The 24,813-nt window shown below is 31.7% G+C and overlaps 2 protein-coding genes across 2 annotated transcripts in view; both read left to right on the top strand.

The window, feature by feature from the left end:
• LOC126736299 (hemicentin-2-like) overlaps nt 1–21,779 on the top strand; it is a 224,876-nt gene extending 203,097 nt beyond the window's left edge. Inside the window, exon 7 of the mRNA XM_050440589.1 lies at nt 19,800–21,779. Coding sequence (XP_050296546.1) covers nt 19,800–19,903 — 104 coding nt within the window. The 3' untranslated portion in view covers nt 19,904–21,779. The remainder of the gene's footprint in view (nt 1–19,799) is intronic.
• A 298-nt stretch (nt 21,780–22,077) lies between these two features.
• On the top strand, nt 22,078–23,080 carry LOC126736301 (uncharacterized). The gene is made up of 4 exons (XM_050440591.1): nt 22,078–22,211; nt 22,265–22,458; nt 22,509–22,787; nt 22,844–23,080. The coding sequence occupies exons 1-4, from the start codon at nt 22,188–22,190 to the stop codon at nt 23,013–23,015; spliced, it is 669 nt and encodes a 222-aa protein (XP_050296548.1). The 5' UTR covers nt 22,078–22,187; the 3' UTR covers nt 23,016–23,080.
• The last annotated feature ends 1,733 nt before the right edge of the window (nt 23,081–24,813 follow it).

Here is a 24,813-nt window from a genome sequence, read left to right as displayed (position 1 = left end):
CTAGTTACGGATCACTCTCAATCACCTTGTATTTGTGCCCTTTTTAATGTATGTACCTTATATAATAAGGTAAAAAAATAACAAACCTCTCGTGTTTAAATTACAAGCTTCAGTTGAATAGAATAAACCTTGAAAGAAACAACTAGCAGCATGTATATTTTGTATGCATGTATGTATACCTTTAAGGCGTTCAGTATAAAAAAAAGTTCTTTTCTTTGTAAGGAAATTGCTATAATTAATTTGGAAAATGGAGATATTTTTCACCATTTTATCAAATTTCCATTTCCATTTCATTAGTTTCAATGTATTGATAATAATTATAACAATGCCACATTGGAAGGAAAACAAATGGATTGGATAACGAGAAATCTACATGGACTACCATGGGACTTCAGCGATGGAAACTTCCTTCCCTTAGAATGTCTTTGTTCGTTTATCTGTTAAACCGAATAAAGTAGTGTATGTTAAAGGTTTAACAAAAAAAATGTAGCTAAGTAGTATAATTCCAAATAATAATAATAATAATATTATAGACTTATTAGATCTAGGTTATTTAAATTTAAGTTGTCTTATTAGTCAAAGTGGCCGTAAATATCACTGTAAGAAACATATATATAATAATTTAAGATGTGCTAAACCAGCTAATAAAAAATTATGGTTAGACAGTAAATAATTGAGACATTTGCTTTGCACTCTGTGTAGCCCCTGCTTATAGTCGGCGTAATGTGGTAACCAAATAGAACATTATGTTGCAAGGAATAATACAGAACTTTAACTATCTTGTTTCTGATATTCCTCTTGATAAATCTCATTTTAACTTAGAAATTAGTTAAAATTCAAAAAAGCCAAAATATGCTTTAAATGCTTGAAAAAAGTCACAAATTAGATCACCTGGCTGAAAATCACCTTTCCCGACAGTTGAGGAAAAACCTTTGTTGTGGAGGAAATAAGCATTGTGTTAATTTATTAGAAATTAATTTATTAACTTCAGAATATGTTAAACGTATTAAATATTATCAAATTCCAAAAAAAAGACCTAAATAAGAAATCTAATATTAAAAAAATAGCATATCAAAACTAGTTAATAATTCCAGGCAGTTCGAATAACTAGATACAGTTTTTAAGAAAGAAAAATAATATGGCTGGAAAAAATGGAAAAAAATGCCTCAAGTTCCTGGAAAAGGTTACAAATTACTGAAAATGCCTGAAGAAGGTAAAAAAATTACTCTAACTGTTTGAAAAAAGGCAAAAATTGCCCATTATACCTGGAAAAATAAAAAAAATTACTAAAAACAAATATTTCATCAACTGTCTGAGAGAATTCTTAGGAAATAGTAAAAAAACTTCAAATTCCTAGAAAATAGCAAAATTTATTTTTAACATTTAAAAAAAAACATTTTATTATCTGGAACAAAAAAAATTGAAGTTAATTAAATTCAGGAATCACTTTAAATTCACGCATTTGAAGTAATTGATATGAAAAATTATAAATATTAATTAGAACGCTTTAAATAAGGAAAAAAAATTTTACTGAAAATGTCTAAAACAATTTGGAAAAATAATTGAAACTGATTAAAAAATGTCCTTATGTTAACGATCCGGAAAAAGAAAGAAACACTTTGATAGGTTAAAATTAGTTACAAAGACTGAATAAAGTCTTAATCCTAACTATTTGGAAAAATTAAAAAAATTAATTTTTCCAAGCAGTTGAAAGAAAAACTACTTTAGTTATAATTTACTTGAAATGACAATCAAAAATTATTTCAATTCTCTAAAAAATTAAAAATTATTTTAGATGCCTGGAATAAGTGAAAAATCTTAATCTGGGCTATCTACATCAGACAGTGAAACTGACAAAATATTGCTCTGCCAGGCAGGGATAAATTTTTGAAAAAATCTAGATAAAATCAAAAAGACTTGTCCAGGCAGTTAAGGAAAATCTAAGAATTCTGGCAAAAATTAAAAATTGTTCTAGTTAACTAAAAATTGGTCTAAAAACTTTAGAATACATTAACATAGTAAATATTATTAAATTCGAAAAAAACCTAAGTAAAAAGGAAAAAAAGCAAAAGACTAAAATTTCTGGAGCAAATAAAAATGGTTATAATTAAGTTTTAGAATATGTCAAGGGTACTAAGTTTTAAATATCTTATTCCAGGCAGTTATAATTTCTGGAAAAACAAAAAAATTACTAAAAGTTTCTAAAAGTTAAAGCTAGTGTCTTTTAGGCAGCTAAAACAAAAACTATAGCTAAAAATTACTTGAAATGGTTAAAGAATAATGAAAATTATTTTAATTTACTAGAAAAAGTCAAAATTTAACTCAGATGTTTAGAAAGAGTGGAAAAATTAATTTTTCCAAGCAGTTGAAAGAAAAACTACTTTAGCTATAATTTACTAGAAACGACAATCAAAAATTATTTAAATTCTCTAAAAAATTAAAAATCACTTTAGATGCCTGGAATAAGTGAAAAATCTTAATCTGAGCTCTCTACTCCAGATAGTGAAACTGACAAAATATTGCTCTGCCAGGCAGGGATAAATTTTTTAAAAATCTGGTAAAATCCAAAATACTTGTCCAGGCAGTTGAGGAAAATCTAACAATTCTGGCAAAAATTAAAAATTGTTCTAGTTAACTAAAAATTGGTCTAAAAACTTTAGAATACATTAACATAGTAAATATTATTAAATTCGAAAAATAAAATTTCTAGAGCAAATAAAAATGGTTCTAATTAATCTTTAGAATATGTCAAGGGTACTAAATGATAAATATCTTATTCCAGGCAGTTGAAATAAATTAATTATTTAATCGGCGTAAGTAAAGACAAAAATTACTAATGGCTGGAGAAAGTCAAAAATTATTTTGTATGTCAAGAATCACCTCAGGTCCAGATAATTTAATTGATTAATATAAAAAGTGATAGATATCAATTTTTTTCAACCATTTAGAAAAAGGAAGAAATTATTAGACTTGTTTGGAAGAAGAAAAAAATTAATTCCAATGAATCAAACTTTTTAAATTAATTTCAGGCATTTGAAATAAAAATGATATGACTTAAAAATACGAGAAATAGTTGGGAAAAATTAAAAATTACTTCAGATACATTGAAAAAGTGAAAAATCATAGTCCTAACTATTTGAAAAAAGTTTTTCCCTTTTCTAAATAATTAAAACTAATTTTGCACTTTTTCCAAAGAGTTAGAAAAAAGTAATTAAAAAAAAATGTGTTGCAATGGCCTCAAAGATATAAAAAAAAATTTATTAATAAAGAATTTTTTTTTGATATTAGACATTTTATTTTACTTGACTACAGCAAGGTCTTTGACACGCTGGATCCAGATCCAGATGTGTGCCAAGTTACAGTATTATGGATTTAACGACCAAACCATAAAACTTTTAAGAGGTTATTTAACACAAAGATCTCAACGAGTGCTTATTAACCAGAAGTTTTCGAGTGTGCTGCCTGTTTTAAGAAGTGTGCCGCAAGGTTCAATATTGGGCCCGCTACTCTTTGTAATCTATACGATGGACATGCACCGGTGTATAACCAACAAGTGTAAATTAAAGCAATTTGCTGATGATAGTCAGATTCAGTTTTCTTTTGAGAAGAGAGGCTGTTTTGAAGCTGAAAGACAAATTAACCAATGCTTAGATCAAATTCATGCTTATTCAAATAAAAATGGCCTAAAATTTAATTCAAAGAAGTCAGTGGTGCTGTTTTTTGGTAACAAGAGAGATTATGTATTGTCCAACGTTAACGTAAAAATGATGGGCGAGGGAGTACAAAAACTTGGGCATCATTCTAGATAGCAATTTGCGATTTAAATCGCATGTTGCTAAAATATGCCAGAAAGCGTACTATGCGTTGAGAAATCTTTATAAAAGCAAACATTTTATCAATTTTGCACTTAAAAAAATACTTTGTGAATCACTGGTGCTCTCTCACACCAATTATGGCAACTATGTTTACGGACCTTTCATTGATTGTGGGACAAAGTTTAAATTGCAAAAGATACAGAATTCTTGTGCACGATTAATTTTCAATTTAAGAATCAGGGATCACATAAGTCACAAAATAAAAGAACTACAGTGGCTTAATATCGAAAAACGACAAAAGTTGCATTTTGCTTCCTTTCTAAATAATCTCATAACAACACAAACACCTCAGTATTTAATAGACAAACTATCATATAGAACTTCTGGACACAACTTAAATACACGGTACAGAAATCGACTGGAAATACCAAAATACCAAACAAGCCTTTTCAGAGGTTGTTTTAGCTACCAGGCCAGCAAACTTTTAAATGAAATACCATCCAGCTTGATAGGTTTGCAAAGACAAGCTTTTAAAAAAAAGTACACACAGACTTTATTAGATTAATAACAATGCTTTTTTTACATGATTTTTTTTTCCATCTTATTGCTAATTTTTTGTGTCTTGTAATTAGATATTACATTGAACTTCTTGCCCATTACTGTTTTGTATGCATGGATTATTGTTATTTGTTATAATTTATGGTTTAGTTCGTTAAATTCATAATTTAATGTTTTATGATTTTTTATGATTTCATTATTTTAAGCAATTTTCCTCCCGTTCCACATATTTTAGTCTAGTACTTGTTTAGGCAGTTACTTTTTTTGCCTAGAATAATTTAATAGCTTGGAAAACTCAATTTTATTCAGAACTTCTCTGAAATAATATAATGGATATTGAAGTGCATAACTTAATTACTCACCGGACGCGAAATTATATTAATTTACCAGAAATGTCTACCTTTGCCCTAAGGCATATCTCCCTTAATTAAACCCTAAACGATCACGACCATAATAAAGAGAGAAAAAAAAAGAAAAAACTCGTAATTACCGCGATAGAACGGGTAATAAAAACGCCATTTTGTCTATTCGCACAATTCCCGTCGGTATAATGAAAGCCAGAATATATTAAGTTGCCACGAAAATGCCCCGTTTCTATTTATATCTGGGTGTTTCGGGACCATTTTACCTAATAGACGTTGTCGCTCTCCATTTTCTTTTACTCCAACACGCACGAAACGTAAAAAATCACACCTATTTATTAGATTGGTCAGCTTTAATGTAACTAAATGACGTTACGATCTAATTAATAGACTCAAGGGCCTGGATGGATAGTTATATAGAGGAGATAACGTCAAAAAACTGCTTATAAATAGGAGATACATAATACGTTTGCTACGCACAATCAATGTAAGACAATGACAATTCATTGATGCACAGAATATTTAGCTCTTTAGAAGTAAAACTTCATGCGGAAATTATCAGTATAAAACCACTAAAGAAAATAATATCAAAGTCTATATACTTCAAATTTTTGGCATATATAGATTTACTGTTTTAAAGATGCTTTAAATGATGCTAGTATGAATCTACACATAGATTTAAAATGTTTACATCGCCCTAAATTTTCTAAAATTTTACTGATATAAAAACCGAGTTGCTTTAAATCATGTTATCTACAACTAATCAACAACGAAGCAACGTAATAATAGACAATAGACAGGATGCAAAAATTGGATTAAGTAATGTAGAACTGCTTGAGATTGCCCTAGTGCGTTCATTTATTAACTGCATAAAGCCTTTTTGTCTTTTTTTAAAAAAATTGACCCACAGAACTTTCAATATTGAGCATATTTACAGTTAGGTCAGATATTACATATTACATATTACAATTAGGTCAGATCAGGTAGACACAGAGATTACCTCTTTACACTCTGAAACTAACCTACACCAAGTATTTTATTTTGAACCTTTAAGCATAAATACTCAAGACCATTGTTAAAATTATTTGCATTAACATAAATCGCTTGAATTTATATCTTTCCTGAAGAACCTAAATTCCTTTAAAACTCTAATACTGCTCCATATTACATTATTATTAAGCCAATAATTGCCACTATGTTAAAATTTTCCTGCTTTACAATGCTAGCAAAGTGCTGAAATCTATTAGTTATTGTTTATATCTCATATTATGGTGTGCTATCCTTAAATTCACCTAAATATAAAAGTAATTGAAAATATTGAATAAGAAAGTCTGGATCAATTAAATATTTTGGTACATAAAACTGATTTTCTTATTCCAGAATGGCATCGAATTCAAGGTCCATGTGAATGGTGAAAATTTGCAGATCCAAAAAAAAGTAATAAGGAAAACACTTACCCTGAAACGTCCTTATCAGAATTTTTTTATAATAATCAGAATTTGGAAAACAATATTGCGAAAAACTCTATGAACAACTATTAGGATAATGTTTTAGAAAATATTACAAGTAGCCATATAGGAACTCCTTCATCCCGTATTAAACCTGGCCTTACACAAATTTCAAATGTTACTATTTTTGAACCCGATGATGAGCTTATGCAAGTAATAGCCAAGAACTCTGACTTAGATGGCAGTTTACCCAACATATCATTACTTGAAAATAGTAACCTTGACCTAAGTGGGTTGAATTTGGCAAACCAAGAAAGTTTAGGTACTAATCCAGAACTTTCTGTCTCTTATCTAAATATAGAATTAAATGGTTTGGAAGTACTAGATACTGACATGATTTTGAATGATGTCCCGGCCGATTTCGATGAATCCAAGCAGTCAATCACCAAAAGAAAATCATCACCAAAGGAAGTAACAAATCAACAAACTTCTCTTCAAGGCGATTTAAGTGGTGACCATAGCAATAATGCTCAAATAAGTATCGAGAGCGATCAAGAAGAGGGAGAAGAGCAATATAGCGAGACAGTGATATTCAAGACCAATGACAGGACCCTAATTTTTTACCGGATAATAATGAGCTTAGTGAGGAAGAAAATACTAGAGGTAGGCCTAGGCAAGGAAGAAAAAGGAAACATCCTGACCAAAATAGGCAGATTCGAAAGAAGAAAGCCAATACCAATCAAGATCATTTTAATGGAAAAGGAAAAAAAGTTGAGGCCAGAAAATTCACAAATTTGAATTGCACTTGCGGGAAGAAGTGTACCGAAAAAGTGTTTGCAGAGATTCGGCAAGCGGAATTTGAAAAATTTTGGTTGGCTGGATCATATGAAACTAGATGCGCGTTTTTACAAGCAGGTGTTAGAGAAATAAAAAAGAAAAGAAGTTACTCTGCAGAGTCTAAAAGACAGTTAAGTAGACAGTACTATTTTTCAGTATGTAAAAGTACATTTATTAAGACTTTAGGTATAAGTCAGGCACGAATCGATTTTGCGTTATTAAAATCTAGAACTAACCAACCAATTAATGATAAACGTGGAACCAATTCTGGAGGAAGAAATGCGACTTCGGAAGAAAAAATAAATGAAATAAAATCTTTTATTAATAGTATGCCCAGATATATTTCCCATTATGCACGTAACACTACAGCAGCCAAATTTTTGTCTTCAAATATTAACCTTCAATCATTATACGACCCATACCATGAAAAATATCCAGAGGGTGTACGTTTATCCAAATTTAAAAAGATTTTTTACACTTCGTTTAATCTTCGGTTTAAAAAACCTCAAAAAGATACGTGTTTACGTTGCGACACCTTTAAAATCAAAAGGCAGGCAGTAGATGGCAATGACCTAACTGTGGTCAAAAGTCAACACGATGCTCACTTAAAACATGCCTATGAATTAAGAGAGCAAATGAAAAATGACTTAAAACTTGCTAAAACAGAAGTTGCCATTGATACTATGTTACTTTTGACTTAGAGAAGACTCATAGCCTGCCAAGACTTCCAACGAGCATTGTATATTACAAAAGACAGCTGAATTTATTTAATCAAGGAATACATTGCGGAAGTAGCGATAAAGGATTTTTCTACGTTTGGTTGGAAAATGAAGCGGGCCGCGGAACCCAAGAGGTAGGATCATGCCTAAGGCATTATATTGTAAATCATTTGAAAACTACAGCTACCAAACTAATATTGTAGGCAGATTCTTGTGGCGGACAAAACCGCAGTATTAAAATGGTTTTAATGCTTCAACATATTCTTCAAAATCACCCAACTCTTAATACTATTGTGCTACGATTCTTACAACCCGGACATACATTTTTGCCAAACGATTCAGAGTTTGGAGATGTTGAATGTGCGTTAAAAACTCACAATCGTTTATACACTGACAATGACTATATCCACGTTATGACAACTTGTCGGCGCAAAAATTCTTTTATAGTAACCAGACTACACAAAACTGATTTTGTATCGGTATCTTCCCTTCAGAAACTTATTACCAATCGTAAAATAGATATTGAGAAAAATAATGAGATAGTATATCTAGGTAGGTTCAATAGTTTAATCAAATGTAAATCAAACAGTTTTGCTTTTCAAACCGTGCAATAGTAAATACTAGTACTACTTTTACTAAAGTTTAGATACTTAAAGGTCCTAAAAATATAGTTTATAAAGAATTTGTATTTTATGTTATTGAAGAACTTATTATAAGTTAAAGAGAAAGAATATTTTTGATACTTTAGCCGGCGATATAATAACTAGGCTGACTTACATGCTTGTTTAGCGATATTTAATTTTTGTAACATAACGTTAAGTGCCATAAAACGTAGTGTGTATTATTTTTGTTCAGTAGGTTACGGATATGCAATAACATGTTAAGTACCTTGAAACATTTGTTGAGTGTGGAACTGCTTGAAATATATTTGCAATAAAAATTATAGTGTTTTTTATAAGCCTTTTGCAATATTTGCCATATTTTACTAAATAAATATATACTATAAGCAGATACAAACAAATTTTACCAAAAATTTTATCCTGTGTGGTCGCAATGTTAATGAAATATTGTATATTTACTTTAAAACTTAAAGCGCGTTTTACTCAAAATGACTTGCGCGTGGCTTAAGACTCTATTGCATAACACTGTCCAATTTTTCATTTTATTCCAGGAATTTTACGTAATATTTAATAATTTTTAGACTTTAAGCACTTTTCTGGTATTTGAAGTCGTTTTCTCTTTTTTCTGGTTTGTTCAGCCCGTTTCGTAATCTTTTTAAAGTAGTTTTTTGTATATTCCAGGCATTTGAAAAAATGGTTTATTTTTTCTGGGTATTCAAAGTAATTATTAAAGTTTTAGCTTATATTTCTCCTTTTCTCCAGTCATTTGAGGTAATGTGTTTTATTTAATTAAGGCATATTATGTGTTCTTGTACTTTTTTGGATTATTCCATGAATTTAAAGGAATTATCTATATAAGGTACCTGCAGGTAATAAGGCCTGTCGGGTAATAAGACATATATTCAAAAAAACCGCTTTAAATTAATCGCAAATCGATTGCGTTGGATCCGCGTCTCCTATTAGTCCTTTTACAAACGACATTCGAACGGACTTTCCAACAACTTGTGTCGACGGGTCGCCGCGTGTGATATTATAAGGATACAACGAACAAAAATGTAAGTATTTTTAGTATTTGTAATTGTATTTTTAATTTATAACTGCAGATATTTTGGTTAGACTTTATATTTTGCGATTTCAATAGTTTATTAGATTAAATTTAGCCGACATAATTTAAATAAATTTACATAATAGGCATTTACATTACATAGGCCTTATTATCCTCATGACAAATTAATGTTTTTATTAACATATTATTAAACTTCTAAACTATTCTCGTTTTATTTTCAGTGATTTTTAGCATCATGCCTCCTAAAAGGGCACCTTGGTGCGAGGAGGATTTACAGCAGTTCGATCTGTTCAACGCGGTACTCTGAGTACATATGGGGCTGCGGCAAGGTTTGATATTCCCAGAAGAACCATTAGAAATCATGTTCAGAATGGAATCCTAATAAAAAGACTAGGTCGTAAATCTATTTTAAAAGAAGAACAAGAAGCTGATCTCGTTAAAAGAATAATAAGATTTAGTGAAATAGGTCTACCTGTGACTCCACGGATCCTTCGTCGATTGGTATTCACTTTCTGCAAAGATAATAAAATCGCTTATCAATTTAATACAACTTCAAAACTTGCTGCTAAAGACTGGCTAAGGGCTTTTATGAAGGGAAATCCTGTAATTTCTAAAAGAAAAGCACAGTTTATGAATCCAGCCAGGGCTCAAAAACTTAATAAATTTATAGTTAATGATCATTTTTCAAAAATAGGGAAAATGTATGATGATCTTGATATAATTAATCACCCTGAAAGACTTTATAATATGGATGAAAAAGGATGCCGCTTGACTAATCACCACCAGCCAACTGTTTTAGCTAAGAAAGGAGTAAAACGTGTTCACTTTCAATCGTCAGAACATGCAGAGAGTGTGACAATTGCAGGATGTGTCAATGCCCTTGGAATACCAATACTTCCTATGATTATTTTTAAAGGAAAGAGGCTAAAGCCAGAATTACATGATAATTTGCCACCAGGAACTCTAGTGGAAAAATCAAGTAAAGGCTACATAATAATAATAATAATAATAATAGACTGTTTATATTTCCTCATAAGATATTACATATGCTCACATAGATATAAATAAGTTTACAATATAAATACAAAGAAAAAGAAATCCATCAGTGTATATTAATTCAACATGTAACTGTAAAGAGGAAATAAAGGTCATGTTTCAGCTACCCTCAGAAGAAGGAGCTGTTAAGACCTTGAATATTACACTTATAATTTAAAAAAAAAAAAATATCGCGAACCGCATTATAAACTGTACGAGTAGCATGCATACCCTACATCCATAACTAACCGAAAAGAAAAGAAATCTAAATTATCCTAGCTTACTTATTATTTACTAATAGGAGGCAGGAAAGGAGGAACGAGGGGTACAGGTATATTAACTATATTTCTGTTGTAGACTCTTATAGTAGAGAAAAATATACATATAAAAATTTATATTTCCAAACGCGCGCCAGATCCAAACACGGAATCCCGACACAAAAGAGAGCAAAACCAGGGCGACTGATTTACTGACTGATATACTGATGTCAGTATTAAAAAGAAATAACATAAATTATTTCAATGCATTAAATATTATTTTGTTTAGATGAAAGAACCATTTTTATTGATTTTTTAAAAGCCGATGTAGATTTAGAAAAATCCCAAATTTTGTATTTATTAATTTTGGACACAATATTGTAAGAAAATGACTTTTTAAAGATTTCTTTCTTATGTAAAGGTATAGACAAAAGGTCATGTCTGCGAATATTTATATTGTGAACGTCAGTACGGTATCTGAGCTTATTATAGAGATATGGTGGTGCTTTAAATTTTATTATTTTATGAAAAAAACATATGGAGTGCAACTCTCGGCGATTTAACATATTAAGCCATTTAAGATCGACTAATTTATGTGATACCCTTTCCCTACGTCTAATTCCACAAATAAACCTTATGCACGAGTTCTGTAATTTTTGAATTCTTGCAGAGTTAGCGCAGTCTAAAAATGGTCCATATACTGTATCTGCATAATTAAAATGGGATAGAATTAATGAGTCGCATAAAATTTTTTTTGTTTCTTTTGACAAATAAGATCTATGCTTGTAAAGTTTTTTTAGCATTGAAAATCCTTTCTTAAGACAACTTGTAATGTGATCTGTGAACTTTAGCTTGACGTCTATGATTAGGCCTAGAGCTTTAGTTGAGACATGAAAAGGGATAAGTTCTCCATTAAGAATTAGCTGGACATGATCCAAAACCGCCCTTCTGCTATTATCACCACAAAATAACATTGCCACGCTCTTGGTTGGATTCAATTTAAGAGAATGATCTGTCGAGACTCTATTTACTAGAGCAAGGTCAGCATTCAAACATAAATTAGCTCTTTCAATATTACTAGCATTAAATGACAAATATAATTGTGTGTCGTCGGCGTAGAGATGGTATTTACAGAATTGCAATTTATCCATAAAAGCCGACGTAAAAATGCTATACAACAAAGGACCCAGAATGCTACCCTGTGGGACGCCAGACCTTACTCTAGCCACCCTAGACTTATCTTCTCCAATTAAAACTCGTTGTATCCTATCACTTAAAAAAGATAAAATTAATTTAGTAGCTGTAGTATTAAAACCGAAATAATGTAAAATATTAATCAAAAGTTCGTGATTTAGCATATCAAATGCTTTAGAGTAATCAAGCTGTATTAAAATCATTGCATCACCCCTGTCCAAACTGGCGACAACCTCATCAGTGACGTCAGTAAGAGCGGTAACACAGCTAAATCCCTTTCGAAATCCCGACTGTTTTTGTAATATAATATTCTTATCAGTAACATAGGCGGTAATTTGTTTTTCCATCACTTTTTCCAAGATTTTTGAAAGGGCTGGTAAAATTGAAATTGATCTAAGTTCGCCATAATTTAAGGGATTATTTTTTTTAGGAAGTGGCAAAATAAAAGCAGATTTCCAAGATTTTGGAAAGTACGAGTTTAACAAACAACTATTTATAATATGGGTAATAAATGGTATTATAAATGGACAAAAAAGAATTATTAATGTTGTGTTTAAATTATCAGGCCCAAACGCCTTAGATTTAAGTTTAATAATTAAATTTGATACTAAATTTTCATCCACTGGTGTAAAAGAAAATAATGGTGGAAACTTCTGATTAGATTTATAGAAATTGAAGGTTTCTTTTGTCGGAGGAGTAATATTAGAAGTTAAATGACTGAACCAGTCGTTAAGTTCATCGACTTTTTTTAGATGTTCGGGAATTTGTCTAGATTTGTAATTTATTATATTCAGTTTATAAAGCTCCTTCCATTTGTCTCGAGTAGTGCAGTTTTGAAATTTGTTATTTAAATAAGCCTTTTTTTCATTACGTACGGCGGTGGTGGTAAAATTTCTTATCTGCTTATAATAGTTCCAATGTTCCAAATTTCTTGTTTTTCGAAAGCGCATTAAAGCCCGATTTCTGTGTTGCTTCATTATTTTTATATTATCAGTAATCCATGGACAGTAAGGTCTATTTTTACAAGTTTTAACAGTAAGAGGTGCGTGAATATCTAGTATATTAAGCATATGATTAGTAAGTATAGACACCTTTTCATCAATATCTTCAGTATCATAAATTTGATGCCAGGGTGCACCTTCTAGATCAATCTGAAAATTATCAAAGTTAATTCGTGTCAAAGGTCTGTAAGAAAACATATTGTTTTCCTTATTTAATTTATTTAGTTGTAGATTACAGTATGTTAAAAAATGATCCGATATATGTATATTTATAATACCAGAGTCAACTAAATTATCTGAATTATAGCATATTAGATCGAGGAGAGTTAACGAACCATTAGAGACTCTCGTTGGTTCAGAAATATACTGTTTTAAATCAAAAGTATCAAGAATCCCATTTAAGTCATCAACCCTACTCGACTCCAACTTAAGCATGTCTACGTTAAAGTCACCAAAACATAAAATTTTATCACATAATGTGTTAAGATTTATTAAAGTGTCCTCAAACATTGACAAAAATTCATTATAATTTCCCCTTGGCGGCCTATAAATAACTCCAACTATAATTATTTCATTCTCAATCTTTACTTTAACCCATAAATGCTCGATTGCATCAGCGCACTCGCGATATATAATTGAGTAATTTAATGTGTTGTGGATATATAAACCAACCCCACCACCTCTAGTGTATCGATCTTGCCTTTCAAAGTTGTAGTTTTCAATGAAAGTAGCCTGATCGTCAATGCCCTGAAACAACCAGCTCTCCGTTATGCCAATAACACCGTAGTCCTGGCCCGCCACATGATTCTTAAGAATATCAAAGTTATTAAGAAGTGATCTGACATTAACATGAGCACACAACATAAATTCAACAAATTATAATATAAGTTATAAAGGAGTGGTAAGAAAAGGATCGGATGGGATCTATAATATTAAAACAAAGGAAAGCCTCCTAGGAGAAAAAAAATAATCTAAAACCACTATAGTGTAGTAAACGTTAATCCTACTTAAGTGCATCAAAACCAAACACTGACCAATCACATTAAACTAAACAATATCCAAATAATTTCTAGCCAAATTTATATTTTTCACAATTGTAGTTATTTTAATTAAGGCTTTTATATAAAACATTAAATTTATGTTTATTTAGTTAAATACAAAAATAAGTTTGTAGTAACAGAAAAAAAGAAGAAAAATTTTGTTATTTGCTAACATTACAAAATGAGAAAAAAATCCTAAGGGTTTAGTAATAGAGCAATAAATGACAGATAAATCAATAGGTGAATTTTTTTTTTAAATAACAATTGAAGGTAGAATAATAAAACTTATTTACTTAATAAAACCCTGTTTATGGTTAATTTATATCAACTTACTAAACTGCTATCAGCTAAGCATAATACGCAATGCTACCATTATCAATAAAAATTTACAAAACTCAGGTATTAACTACTTCTGCGAATGAACCCAATAGAAAAAAAAACATAAAAATAAAAAAAAGATATAATATATGAATAAAACATAAAAGTCACCTACTTGCATTGTTCACTTATTGTTATTAGGTCTCCTTCGTCATCAGCCCTATGTACTTCACCACCAGCCTTCACATACACAACTCCAAAATGACACCATGCACTTTTGTCCCCAAACTTAGAGACTGCCGCACTTAGAAGTGTCAGTCTTGCCTTAGTTAAATCTTCTTTCACTACAACTCCCGAGTTTTTTAAACATTTTCGCTGTTTTAAGATTTGCAGCCGTTTGTTAATATCGCGGAATGAGACTAGTACTGCCGGCGGCTGATCCTCTCGCGATCGATTTTTGGCAAAAACTCGGTAGGAATTTTTTATGTCGGACGGAGCAATGTTTATATTCATTTTTTTGGTAAAGAAATTAGAAACTTGCGTGTTAATATTTTCGCCTTCTGTGTACTGAAGTCCAAATATTCGGATGTTTTTATTTCGAGAAAACTGTTCCTGGTCATCGAGTGCCTTGCGCAGGCGATTGTTTTCTTTTTTTATTTTGGAGACTTCGTCATTAAGGGTAGAAATATTTTCCTTAATTTCTTTAAATTTGTCATTAAACATATCTCGAACAGTTTCAACGACCGTTCGAGAGATAGTCTTTCGAAAATCGTCGCTAAGCTTCTCGTTTAATATTTCTGTAATTAAACACCTTAGTTGATCCAGTTCCGCCTTCTTGAACACCATCTTGACAGATGTCAGTTTAGGACGTTTATTACTTTTAGTTTAAATTGCTTTTTCTATGTTATTATGGCACTATTGGAGCAAACTGTAATAGCACTCACTGCTGCTCAACATTAGTCATTCACAGAACATGTAGAACACTTATATTTATTACTACAAACTGACAAATTTAGTAAAAAATTCACGGCCAGTGCTTTGCGGGTACGCTACTCTATCAGCGCCATCTCACCTTTTTTCAATGACTAATGAACTATTTCAATGACAAATGACTAACGAACTTTTTAAAGAATTCCTCAAGCACTTAGCCCGATACAAAAGTCCAGGAAGGTGCCTCTAAGTTTTTGATGGTGCAGCTTGTCACCTTAATTTGTCAATTGTTGATGTTGGAGACTCACTTGATATAGATCTCTACTGTTTGCCATCGAATACAACACATGAGCTTCAACCCCTCGACAAATCTGTATATCGTTCATTTGAGCATCATTGGGATAATGAGCTATTATTATTCTTGGATCAGAATCCTAACAAAAAGCTGACCAAATCACGTTTTAACATCATACTTTCAAATGTCCGGTCTAAATGCATGACATTATAAACGGTTTTAAGGCTTCTGGTCTGTTTCCATTAAATCCCGAGGCAATTCCAGAAACAGCATTTACTCCTTCTCCAGTTCTCTCAGACGTACCGGCACCGGATGATACCAACAAAGAAAATAGGCGTCCAGCTGAATCTCCTCAACCTGGTCCGTCTGGAATGGCATCCAACAAGTCTGGCAAAAGATATTGAAAGCTCCAGGGAAAAGTTAAGTACCGAATGGTATTGCCATGGATGTGAGGAAGTCAGGCAGGCCGATATGAGGCAGTGCAGCAAATGTCTTAAATGGTACCATGAGGAACGTGTTGGCTTAACAGTCAATGACATGGATGATTTTGAGTGTCCCGATGGCGTATTTACCAACGCTAACCCGTTACAGTGCTAACCGATTCCGACTATGGCCGACAGCGACATTTACAAACCATATCCCGATGCAGTTCTCTGGTACCTGTACAAAGTTAGGATTCGTAACACCGTGCTTTGTATTTTATGATGATTATGACATAAAATTTACAGTTTCATCCTAACATTTTTAAACTTTTGTTTTTTTTTCGTGGCGTACTTTAGTTACAAAACAACTATTTTCGTTTGACGACTTATCAGATATCGATTTGAGCAAAGTCGATATACAAAATAAAAAAACGAAAACGCAAACTTGGGTTAAGTGTATCTTTAAATATATCCAATTACAAACCTCATTATTTTTTACAAAATTTTGTAGTGCTAATATTTTGTCTCAAGACAATTAAGGCGATTTTGTTTTATTTAGTTTAGGTATATGTATATGTATGTACAGGGTGGTCCAAATTCGAGCCTCATCATTGGGATCTTGGAAACCGTAAGAGATACAGGGTCGGTTTCGGTTAAATTATGGAAAAGTAGCGTAATTTGATCTTTATTAAAATTCCGATTAAAAATTTAAAAAAATCCGGATACGTTCGGAAATATTCGGAAAAAACCGAAATTTTGAAAAAAATATTTTATTTTTTTCTAAGCTTATTTTTTATCTGATTTTAAAATAATTTGCACTTTTGCATTGCTACTTTTTCCATGCTACATGGTGGTGTTTTTAGTTTTTTAAAAAGACGTTTCATCTTTTGCCGTCCATCATCAACTTTGGTTTTTCTTATGGACGCCATATTATATTCTTGCATTTTAGGTTCACAAGTCCTTTTTAATACCTTTTCATCGATGTGTCGCACGTGCATATCAGATGTGTAGTTTTTTTTCTCTCGCTCTTATGGGGTTCTTATGGGAAGTACCCAAACCGCTTTTCCGAAATGCAAGTGTAATACATTAATAAAAAGCTACTTTTACTCTAAAAGTACCTTTTAAAAATGTAAAAATCCAATATGGCGCCCATAAGAAAAAACAAAGTTAATGATGGTCGGCAAAAGACAAAACGTTTTATTGAAATCCACCATGTAGCACGGAAAAAGTGGCAATGCAAAGGTGCAAATTATTTTAAAATCGGATAAAAAATAAGCTTAGAAAAAAATAAAATCGAATTTTTAAAATGTCGTTTTTTTTTCTCGATATTTGCAAACGTATCAGAAATTTATAAAATTTTTAAACGGAATTTTAATAAGCATCAAATTATGCAACTTTGCCATAATTTAATCGACCCTGTATCTCTTACCGTTTCCGAGATCCCAATGATGAGGGTCGAATTTGGGCCACCCTGTACATTACATGTAATTTTGTTGATTATGTTAAAAACCCAAGTATTTTGTATTTCGACTGTTTAAAAGTTTACGCACAATACAAGTGTGTAATTAAAATATAAAATAATTTGTTTCACATTTATTTTTATTACTAGATAGAGCTCGTAGACCACCGACCTGGTTTTTTAGCCTTACAAACATTTTTACACTTTACCATACTTCAAACAGATTCGGCCACCATGAAGCAAGAAAAAAGTGAAAATGCGTAAATTATTTTAAAATCCGATAGATAATAAGCTCAGAAAAAAGTAAAATACATTTTTAAAATTTCGATTTTTCACGATTATTTTCGGAACCAATCGGGAGTTTTTAATTTTTTCAAAGGCATATTTTTGAGTGTGATTTTGCCTTAAATTTGTTTTGTTCCTAAACGTTCTTAAATTAGTGCTGCGAAAGCGTTCATTATAATATTAGATTGGAAATTTAACGCAGTTGACTAATCTCCTGATCCTAACTCCCTGCAGTACGAGTGAACTGTTTCGGGATATGGTTTGTAAATTTTTCGTTCGGCCATAATCGGAATCGGTTAGCACCGTAGCGGGTTAGGGTTGGTAAATACGCGTCCCGATGGCTGCTAAACTTCGCCCAATTAACGAGTTGTGCCATTTTTATGTATAGGCTTTATTACAGCTAGACCGGAAACAATCAGTGCAAGACATCATCACATCAGGCTTTATTAAACCTCCATCGGATAATAAGGCCGATTTGCGTTATTTTTCTTAATATTTATTTTTTGTTTTCTAGTTTTTTTAGAGATTATTTTTTTAAGTTTATTAAAATTAATATAATTAACATTACAATCTTTCACTTTATTCAATTTTTTTCTTAGCTAGGCCTTATTCACCTCAAGTACCTTATTTCAAATTTTTTTAATAAAGCCCTCAAACATTTTTTTAGTTTATAAATAAAAAGTATAAACGTTGTTTTACTGTAATTAATTGTTGTAAAGAATTAATATATTTATTGCCAAAGTTTTTTCTACAGTAAAACTTAGCTGGTTTATCTTTAGAAACTCATCAAATCTTAGAATCAATTGTCTTTCCGCTTTTTAGCTTTGCCACTAAATGACATTATAATGCATAATTTAAATGGACGCGATGTACACATTTTTAAATTTAACATCATTTCTATTTAAAAAAAAAAAAAAACATTCTGTTAATTCTTATGGACATAATAATGGTCACTGTGAAATTTGACAGTTACGACATAACGGTTCCTTCACTTTCGATAGATGGCATTACTGCCATAAAGTGTTACAAACCCGCACATCATTTATTGTACTGGTAGATTTCGGTTTAGATTGAACACGTTTTATGTGATGTCATATGTGGGGGTGCGACACAAAAAAGTCACATAAACAAGTAAAATATTACGCGATGCGCGGGTTATACAACCAGTTGTAAATCCGTTTTTATGCGATCATATATTAAGAGCAAGTGCAGTTTTATAGCGGAGAATATGCGATTAAAATGCCGTTGGCTCATAATGGCTGATTCCGCGACCCACTGTTATTAACCTGTAAATCTTGATTGTAACCGAAGAGATTTACGAGGAGAAACAGACTTTATGAATATATTAACTTTACCTATTTTAGGAAATTAAGTGCGAGTTTATGGGTTCGACTCGTATTTCCTTCATAAAATATATAACAAAAAGAGTACATTATAGTAAGAGGAGTTCCAATAGATGGCGCTGACCGCTTAATCTTGACCTAAACTTTGGAACTAATTTCTCTTCATTTTTCTACAGATGGGGTCTATTTTCGCGACATTAATGTCAACCAAATGTCAAAATATGCAAACAAACTTAATTAACATTAAGACGACGCGACTTATCGCGAGAAACTAATTGAGTTTTTGTGACGCCCGCATCGCGAGCGCAAAAACAAATTAATTATTTATAAGTACGACAAAGATAAAGAATAAAAAAGCTAATAAATAAAGGATGAACTATACGAGGGACAGATAATGTTTCGAAATTGCTTCGTGCTCGGCGGCGAAAACTTTGTCTTTTATTAACATTCCGCTAATTACAAGGCCCCGACGCGACGTCGGAGATGGTTTGGACGTGACGAGCAACGAACTTTGTTTTTCTTTATATTTAGAAAGAGAAAACTAATAGTTGTACTGCATAATTGCTTTTTTGCAGTGTTTTCCTTTGAAATTTAGTCATTTCATGTACGTTTCAGATGCATAACGTAAATGAATATTGGTACACCCTGTATATAATGACAGTGACATTGACAGTTGCTATGTAATAAAAACAAACATAGTTCAGCGCCATCTATTGGAGTTTCCACAATTCAAATCACACAATGTTGCCAATTTAATTTTTTTTCCTTTATTTTTAATTTTACTTAAATTTCCAGGGGACAACGTGGACGCAATCCTATCAAGAAAATCCTGTGCCATCTGCGTAGCGAGCCAGTTCTTCGTGCTGCTTTTTCCATTATGTCTGACAACGCTACGATAAAAGACTCGACTTTCTAAGTATTTAAGCAATGTAAATAAACCGTTTTTTATCATTATTATTTAAACAAAGCAATATAATATACCTTTGTCTCAACTTGAACAAACAGCTGTTCAGTTCTCTGGAAACTCTCTCCATAAATTCCGTTATAAAAGTCTTTTTAAAAACCGGCATGACCCGAGGGAGAGCACTTTTCCATAAAAGAGTTTCCTCTTAATATTTTTGCGAGACAAACGTAATAATGTTGCCTGAAAACTGTAAAAAGAGGACCATAAAGCAGAGAATTAAATTACAATTATTTTAGTGACATTATATATTAAAATTTATATGGGCCACCTTAAAAGCGAATCTGTGTTGTGCTCACTCTCGGCTCGCACGTTTCCCGTGTCGATAAAAATGTTTCATACGTTTTTTAATGTTAAATTTAATCTGACAAGGGATATTTCAGGCATGACTTTTGCATAATTGAATAATTTAGTACTAAGTATAGTACGGCCCTGTTATAAAATTTAAATTACGCGCCAATAAAAGATATGTGTTATATGTCAGCTGTCATTATGGTCGAATAACAGGTCAGGAATATATAGTTTTTATAGGTCACCTACTGGACAAACTATCATAAGTGCTCTGTAAGTGTAAGATGCCCTTAAGCATCCATGGGTTTATTTTCATAATTTCTCGAACATCGTGAGGGAATTTTCGCATATAGTGTGGTGTGGGTTGTCTAGACCTAGCTAAAAAAATTGTTTGACACCATTCTACTGACACAGATGGGTAACAGGGTCGACGTAAGCAATTCTATATGAAGTTTCTCAAATATCTTTAAAAAAAAAATTTGTTCATGTGCAATTACCTGAAGCTGTGTCTTGGCAACACTGTTGAACTAGATTTAGACATTTCGGACATGACATATCATTTTTTGACATTGTTGACAGTTGGCAAATCTAGACAGGCGCAAAAAATATATCTATAGTAAAATGGATTTTTAGACAGCCCACTTAACAATCATATCACTCAAACATTTAAATAATTGACACATGCAATACCTTATGGCTGTGTTTTGTGGGTTGCCTAGACAGATAATCAAAATATTATATTTTGAAATTGTTGACAGGGCTTAAGCATTTCCACACTGTTGCGTAATATCTTTGCTGTATGGTCCTCCTAAAAAAAATCTAATAATTAAATTAAAGTATTCTATTGGAGTGATAGGTTCAAAGCATTATTGTGTATAGTATGGACTATTCAGGTGGAACTTAAAGTGTGACAATTCAGTGAGAGGAATTAAAGAATATTTTCTTGTATAAATCTGTACAATTAACTTACTTAATTAAAAATAGTTGTAGAGGTATATAATAAAAATGCTACTTGATTTCTATGCAATTATAATTAGGCAAATTAGTTTTTAAGTATTTCTTGTGTGGAAATTAAGTAGCAGCAGGTAGAGTGATGAATCTATTTCAAAATAACGAGTACAGGGACTCAAGTACGGGATTTCTTAATATTGAAGAAGATCCACCATTCTGTAAACTTTCTTTATGCATCCCCTTGTCAGCGATGCAAAAGGCAGTAAAATTAGTTTTAATAAAAATAATTTCATATATTATTAACTAAAGGTAAATGTGTATATTAATCGTAATAAGGGTAATAAAATTTTAGATTAAGGTAAATAAATGTCATTTAACCGTTTTATCATTAATAACAACACTCTCTCATCGACGTAATAGGGTAATAATAATTATTATGTAAAATAAAAGATCAGTTCATACTATAATTAACATTTATCTATAATACGTAATTTAAATAAAAAGTACACGCGTTAAATTCTTTATCAGTTGTTTGTGGTATTCTAATTTGGAAATATAAGATGTCATGTTTTTGGGATGTGTCTTTTTTAGTGTGAACAAACCCTTAACTTTACACTGGTATAACAAGTCGAAAACGCTATTAAATTCGAGGGTCTTGTCAGTAAAAAAACTCCAGTAAATTTGAATTATTTTATTTTCTAAAGCGTAATTAAGGGCTAACATAACATTCCTATAATATTCAGAAAATAATTTTCCATACATTAATTTAAATATAATAAAACACTAGTCACATATTGTATTCATAGCTCTCATAAATGTGATGCTGGTTGCCTACCCTGCAGCGAGGTGCGTGACAGATTTGTTACATCTTGACGTTGTCAATGTCAATGTGTTGTCACATTGACATTGAGAGTGACAGCCAATTTAAAACAAACCGTTTTTATCTTGCTATAAGGAGAATAATTAATTAATTATTTAAAATGATGAACACAGAAAATAAAGAAGTAAGTTCCTGTAATATTATTTATTACAAAAAAAAAACCTTAATTTATTTCAGAACTGTTCACAAAACGAACAGTGTGTAAATACGGAACTGGATCTAATAACTCAATACAAGAGAGAAATATCGGATTTTAAGCAAGATATTGAGCTTCTACAGTCGAGAATCAACATAGTTAAATCTGAAACTTCACGAAAGTCTTTAATTTACGAAAAAATTCAAAAAGAAAAAGAGAAAAGCAAGCAAATTGTGTAAGTATTTATAACCCGAAGAGTCACCCCATATAATGTCAGAATTTTAGCAAAGATATGTTACAAAAGCAGCATCTCATCATTAATAATACGTTAACTTTAGAAGGCTCCCGTTCGGCATTCATAAAAATGCTAGTTGAGCACCAAAACTTTAAAACAACCACTAACGAGCTAGGAAATAAACTGGTCAATATACCAGAGATTTTTAAACAATATCAATCAAATCAGCAAAGGATTCACAAGCAATTAGATGAAACTTTAAACGAGTGTTGCAGGCTTAATCATACCGTTGAAGATTTAATAAAGCAGAAGAATGCTGCTATGAATGTGTATGTTTTACTGATTTAATTTATTAGTCAGATTTAGTCAGCGTTTGATTTTTTAGTGATTTAGTATCCGAAAATGCCCAGGACAAAAGGGAAATAGCCAAACTCGAAGGTGCCATAAAAAGAATTCATTTAAAATTGGGTTTTACCAAGAAATCACTGGAGAGGAAACAAGATGAGTATAAAGCTCTGTCGGAGCTGCATAATGAGCTTCAAAGTGCAGAGAACTAGATAGAAATGTTATTTTTATTTATTTAATTTTTTGTGATTTAATAATAAACCAATTTTTTTTTAAAGAGACTATAACTACTTACTATAGTCTTCTTGGTTTAAGCTCTAACCGAGTATTTTACAGCAGCAATCCTGCATTGTTTCCTAATCTAACGTGTGTAAAAAAGCGTCCGATCGATATCCAATAATTAAAATCGAGAACGCAACATATGTCGGCTGCCAGCGACCTATGTATAGTCCGCGCTCGCTGTTATTTAATCAATATAATGCCCATATCTCCTGAAATTCGCAAGAAAACTTAATAATTTTTTTTTCCATATATTAACAATTGAAAGAAAATGTGCTATATTACGTAAGAATAATCTTGTGTACAAGCTAAAAAAACAAAACAAAAATACAATTTTAAAAATTGACAAAACAATGAACAAAATTAAACACAAGAAGACAAAACTTTTTGAACATACTTGAATTAAAGATAACTAAATAAAACAATCAATTACTAAATAAAGGTAAACTTGTTAACAAAACTAGAGAAGAAAAAAGGAAATAAAAAACTTTCCAACATGTCCAAGGTTAAAACCTATCATTAAAAAAGTCATCCAGGTTATAATATGCCTTAGCCAATAAAAGCGTCTTTAATTCTCTTTTAAATTTCTTAACATCCGATATATGTCGATAATTTATGTAAATTAATGAGTTTTTGGTAAGGGAAGACGTAGGAATAGGTAGGGGAACATCATTTACACGACGAGTCAAATGGCCAGTGTCAGAGGGTAGTTTGGATTTTGTGAATAAGAGCAGCTGTTTCTAAGATAAAGAGTGAAAAAAGAGTTAGGATTTTTTCAGAAATGAAGAGGGGTTTGCAAGAATCTCTTAACTTAGCAGAACACAGGTATCTAACTGCTTTTTTTTGAATAACAAAGACAATGTTAAGTAGCCCCTTATTGGTTAAACCCCAAAAAGGCAAGCCATACCGAATATGAGACTCAATAAGTGAAAAGTACACTGAACGTGCAACCACCCCTCCCAGCTCTTGTTTTGCCATTCTTACTGCAAAACCAGAAGATAATTTCCAAGCTAAATGTAAAATATGATCTTCAAACCGAAGGCGACCATCAATGGTAATTCCTAGGAACTTGCAGCACTCTTTATTCTGCAAGAGGGAATTTTCGTCAAACATCAAACCCTGAACATCGCACTTAAACCCCATAATAGACGTCTTTCTTACATTAAACGCGAGCCTGTTGGAAGCACACCACCCTGATAAAATCTGAAGGTCTTCAAGGATACAAGTCTTAATATAATCTGAATTTTTATGGCTCCATAGTATGGTGGTATCATCAGCAAACTGAACCACCTTGCCCTGCAGTTTCAATGAACTCAAGTCATCCACATACAGTAAAAATAACAGTGGTCCCAACACTGAACCCTGGGGAACACCGCGTTTTAGGGATCTAGAAGCAGACAAACGCCCAGACACTGTAACCTTCTGAGTACGATTTGATAGATAGGACTCAAGCCATCGCAACGCTACGCCCCTAAAACCATATTTATCGAGCTTAGATAACAGTATTCCATGATCCACACAGTCAAATACTTTGGATAGATCACAAAACACTGCCGCCGATGACTCTCCAGAATTCAAGGACACATAGACGCTCTCCAAAAAGTTAAAAACAGCTTCATGAGTCCCTTTACTGGCTTGAAATCCAAACTGATTTGCAGACAAAATGCCATTATGATGTAAAAACGACAAAATTCTGCTTTTTGCAAGTTTTTCAACTATCTTAGAGAGGGT

This window comes from Anthonomus grandis, chromosome 5 (genome assembly GCF_022605725.1).
Source record: "Anthonomus grandis grandis chromosome 5, icAntGran1.3, whole genome shotgun sequence".
Taxonomy (NCBI): Eukaryota; Metazoa; Arthropoda; class Insecta; order Coleoptera; family Curculionidae; genus Anthonomus; species Anthonomus grandis.
This window is presented reverse-complemented; position numbering and strand designations above follow the sequence as displayed.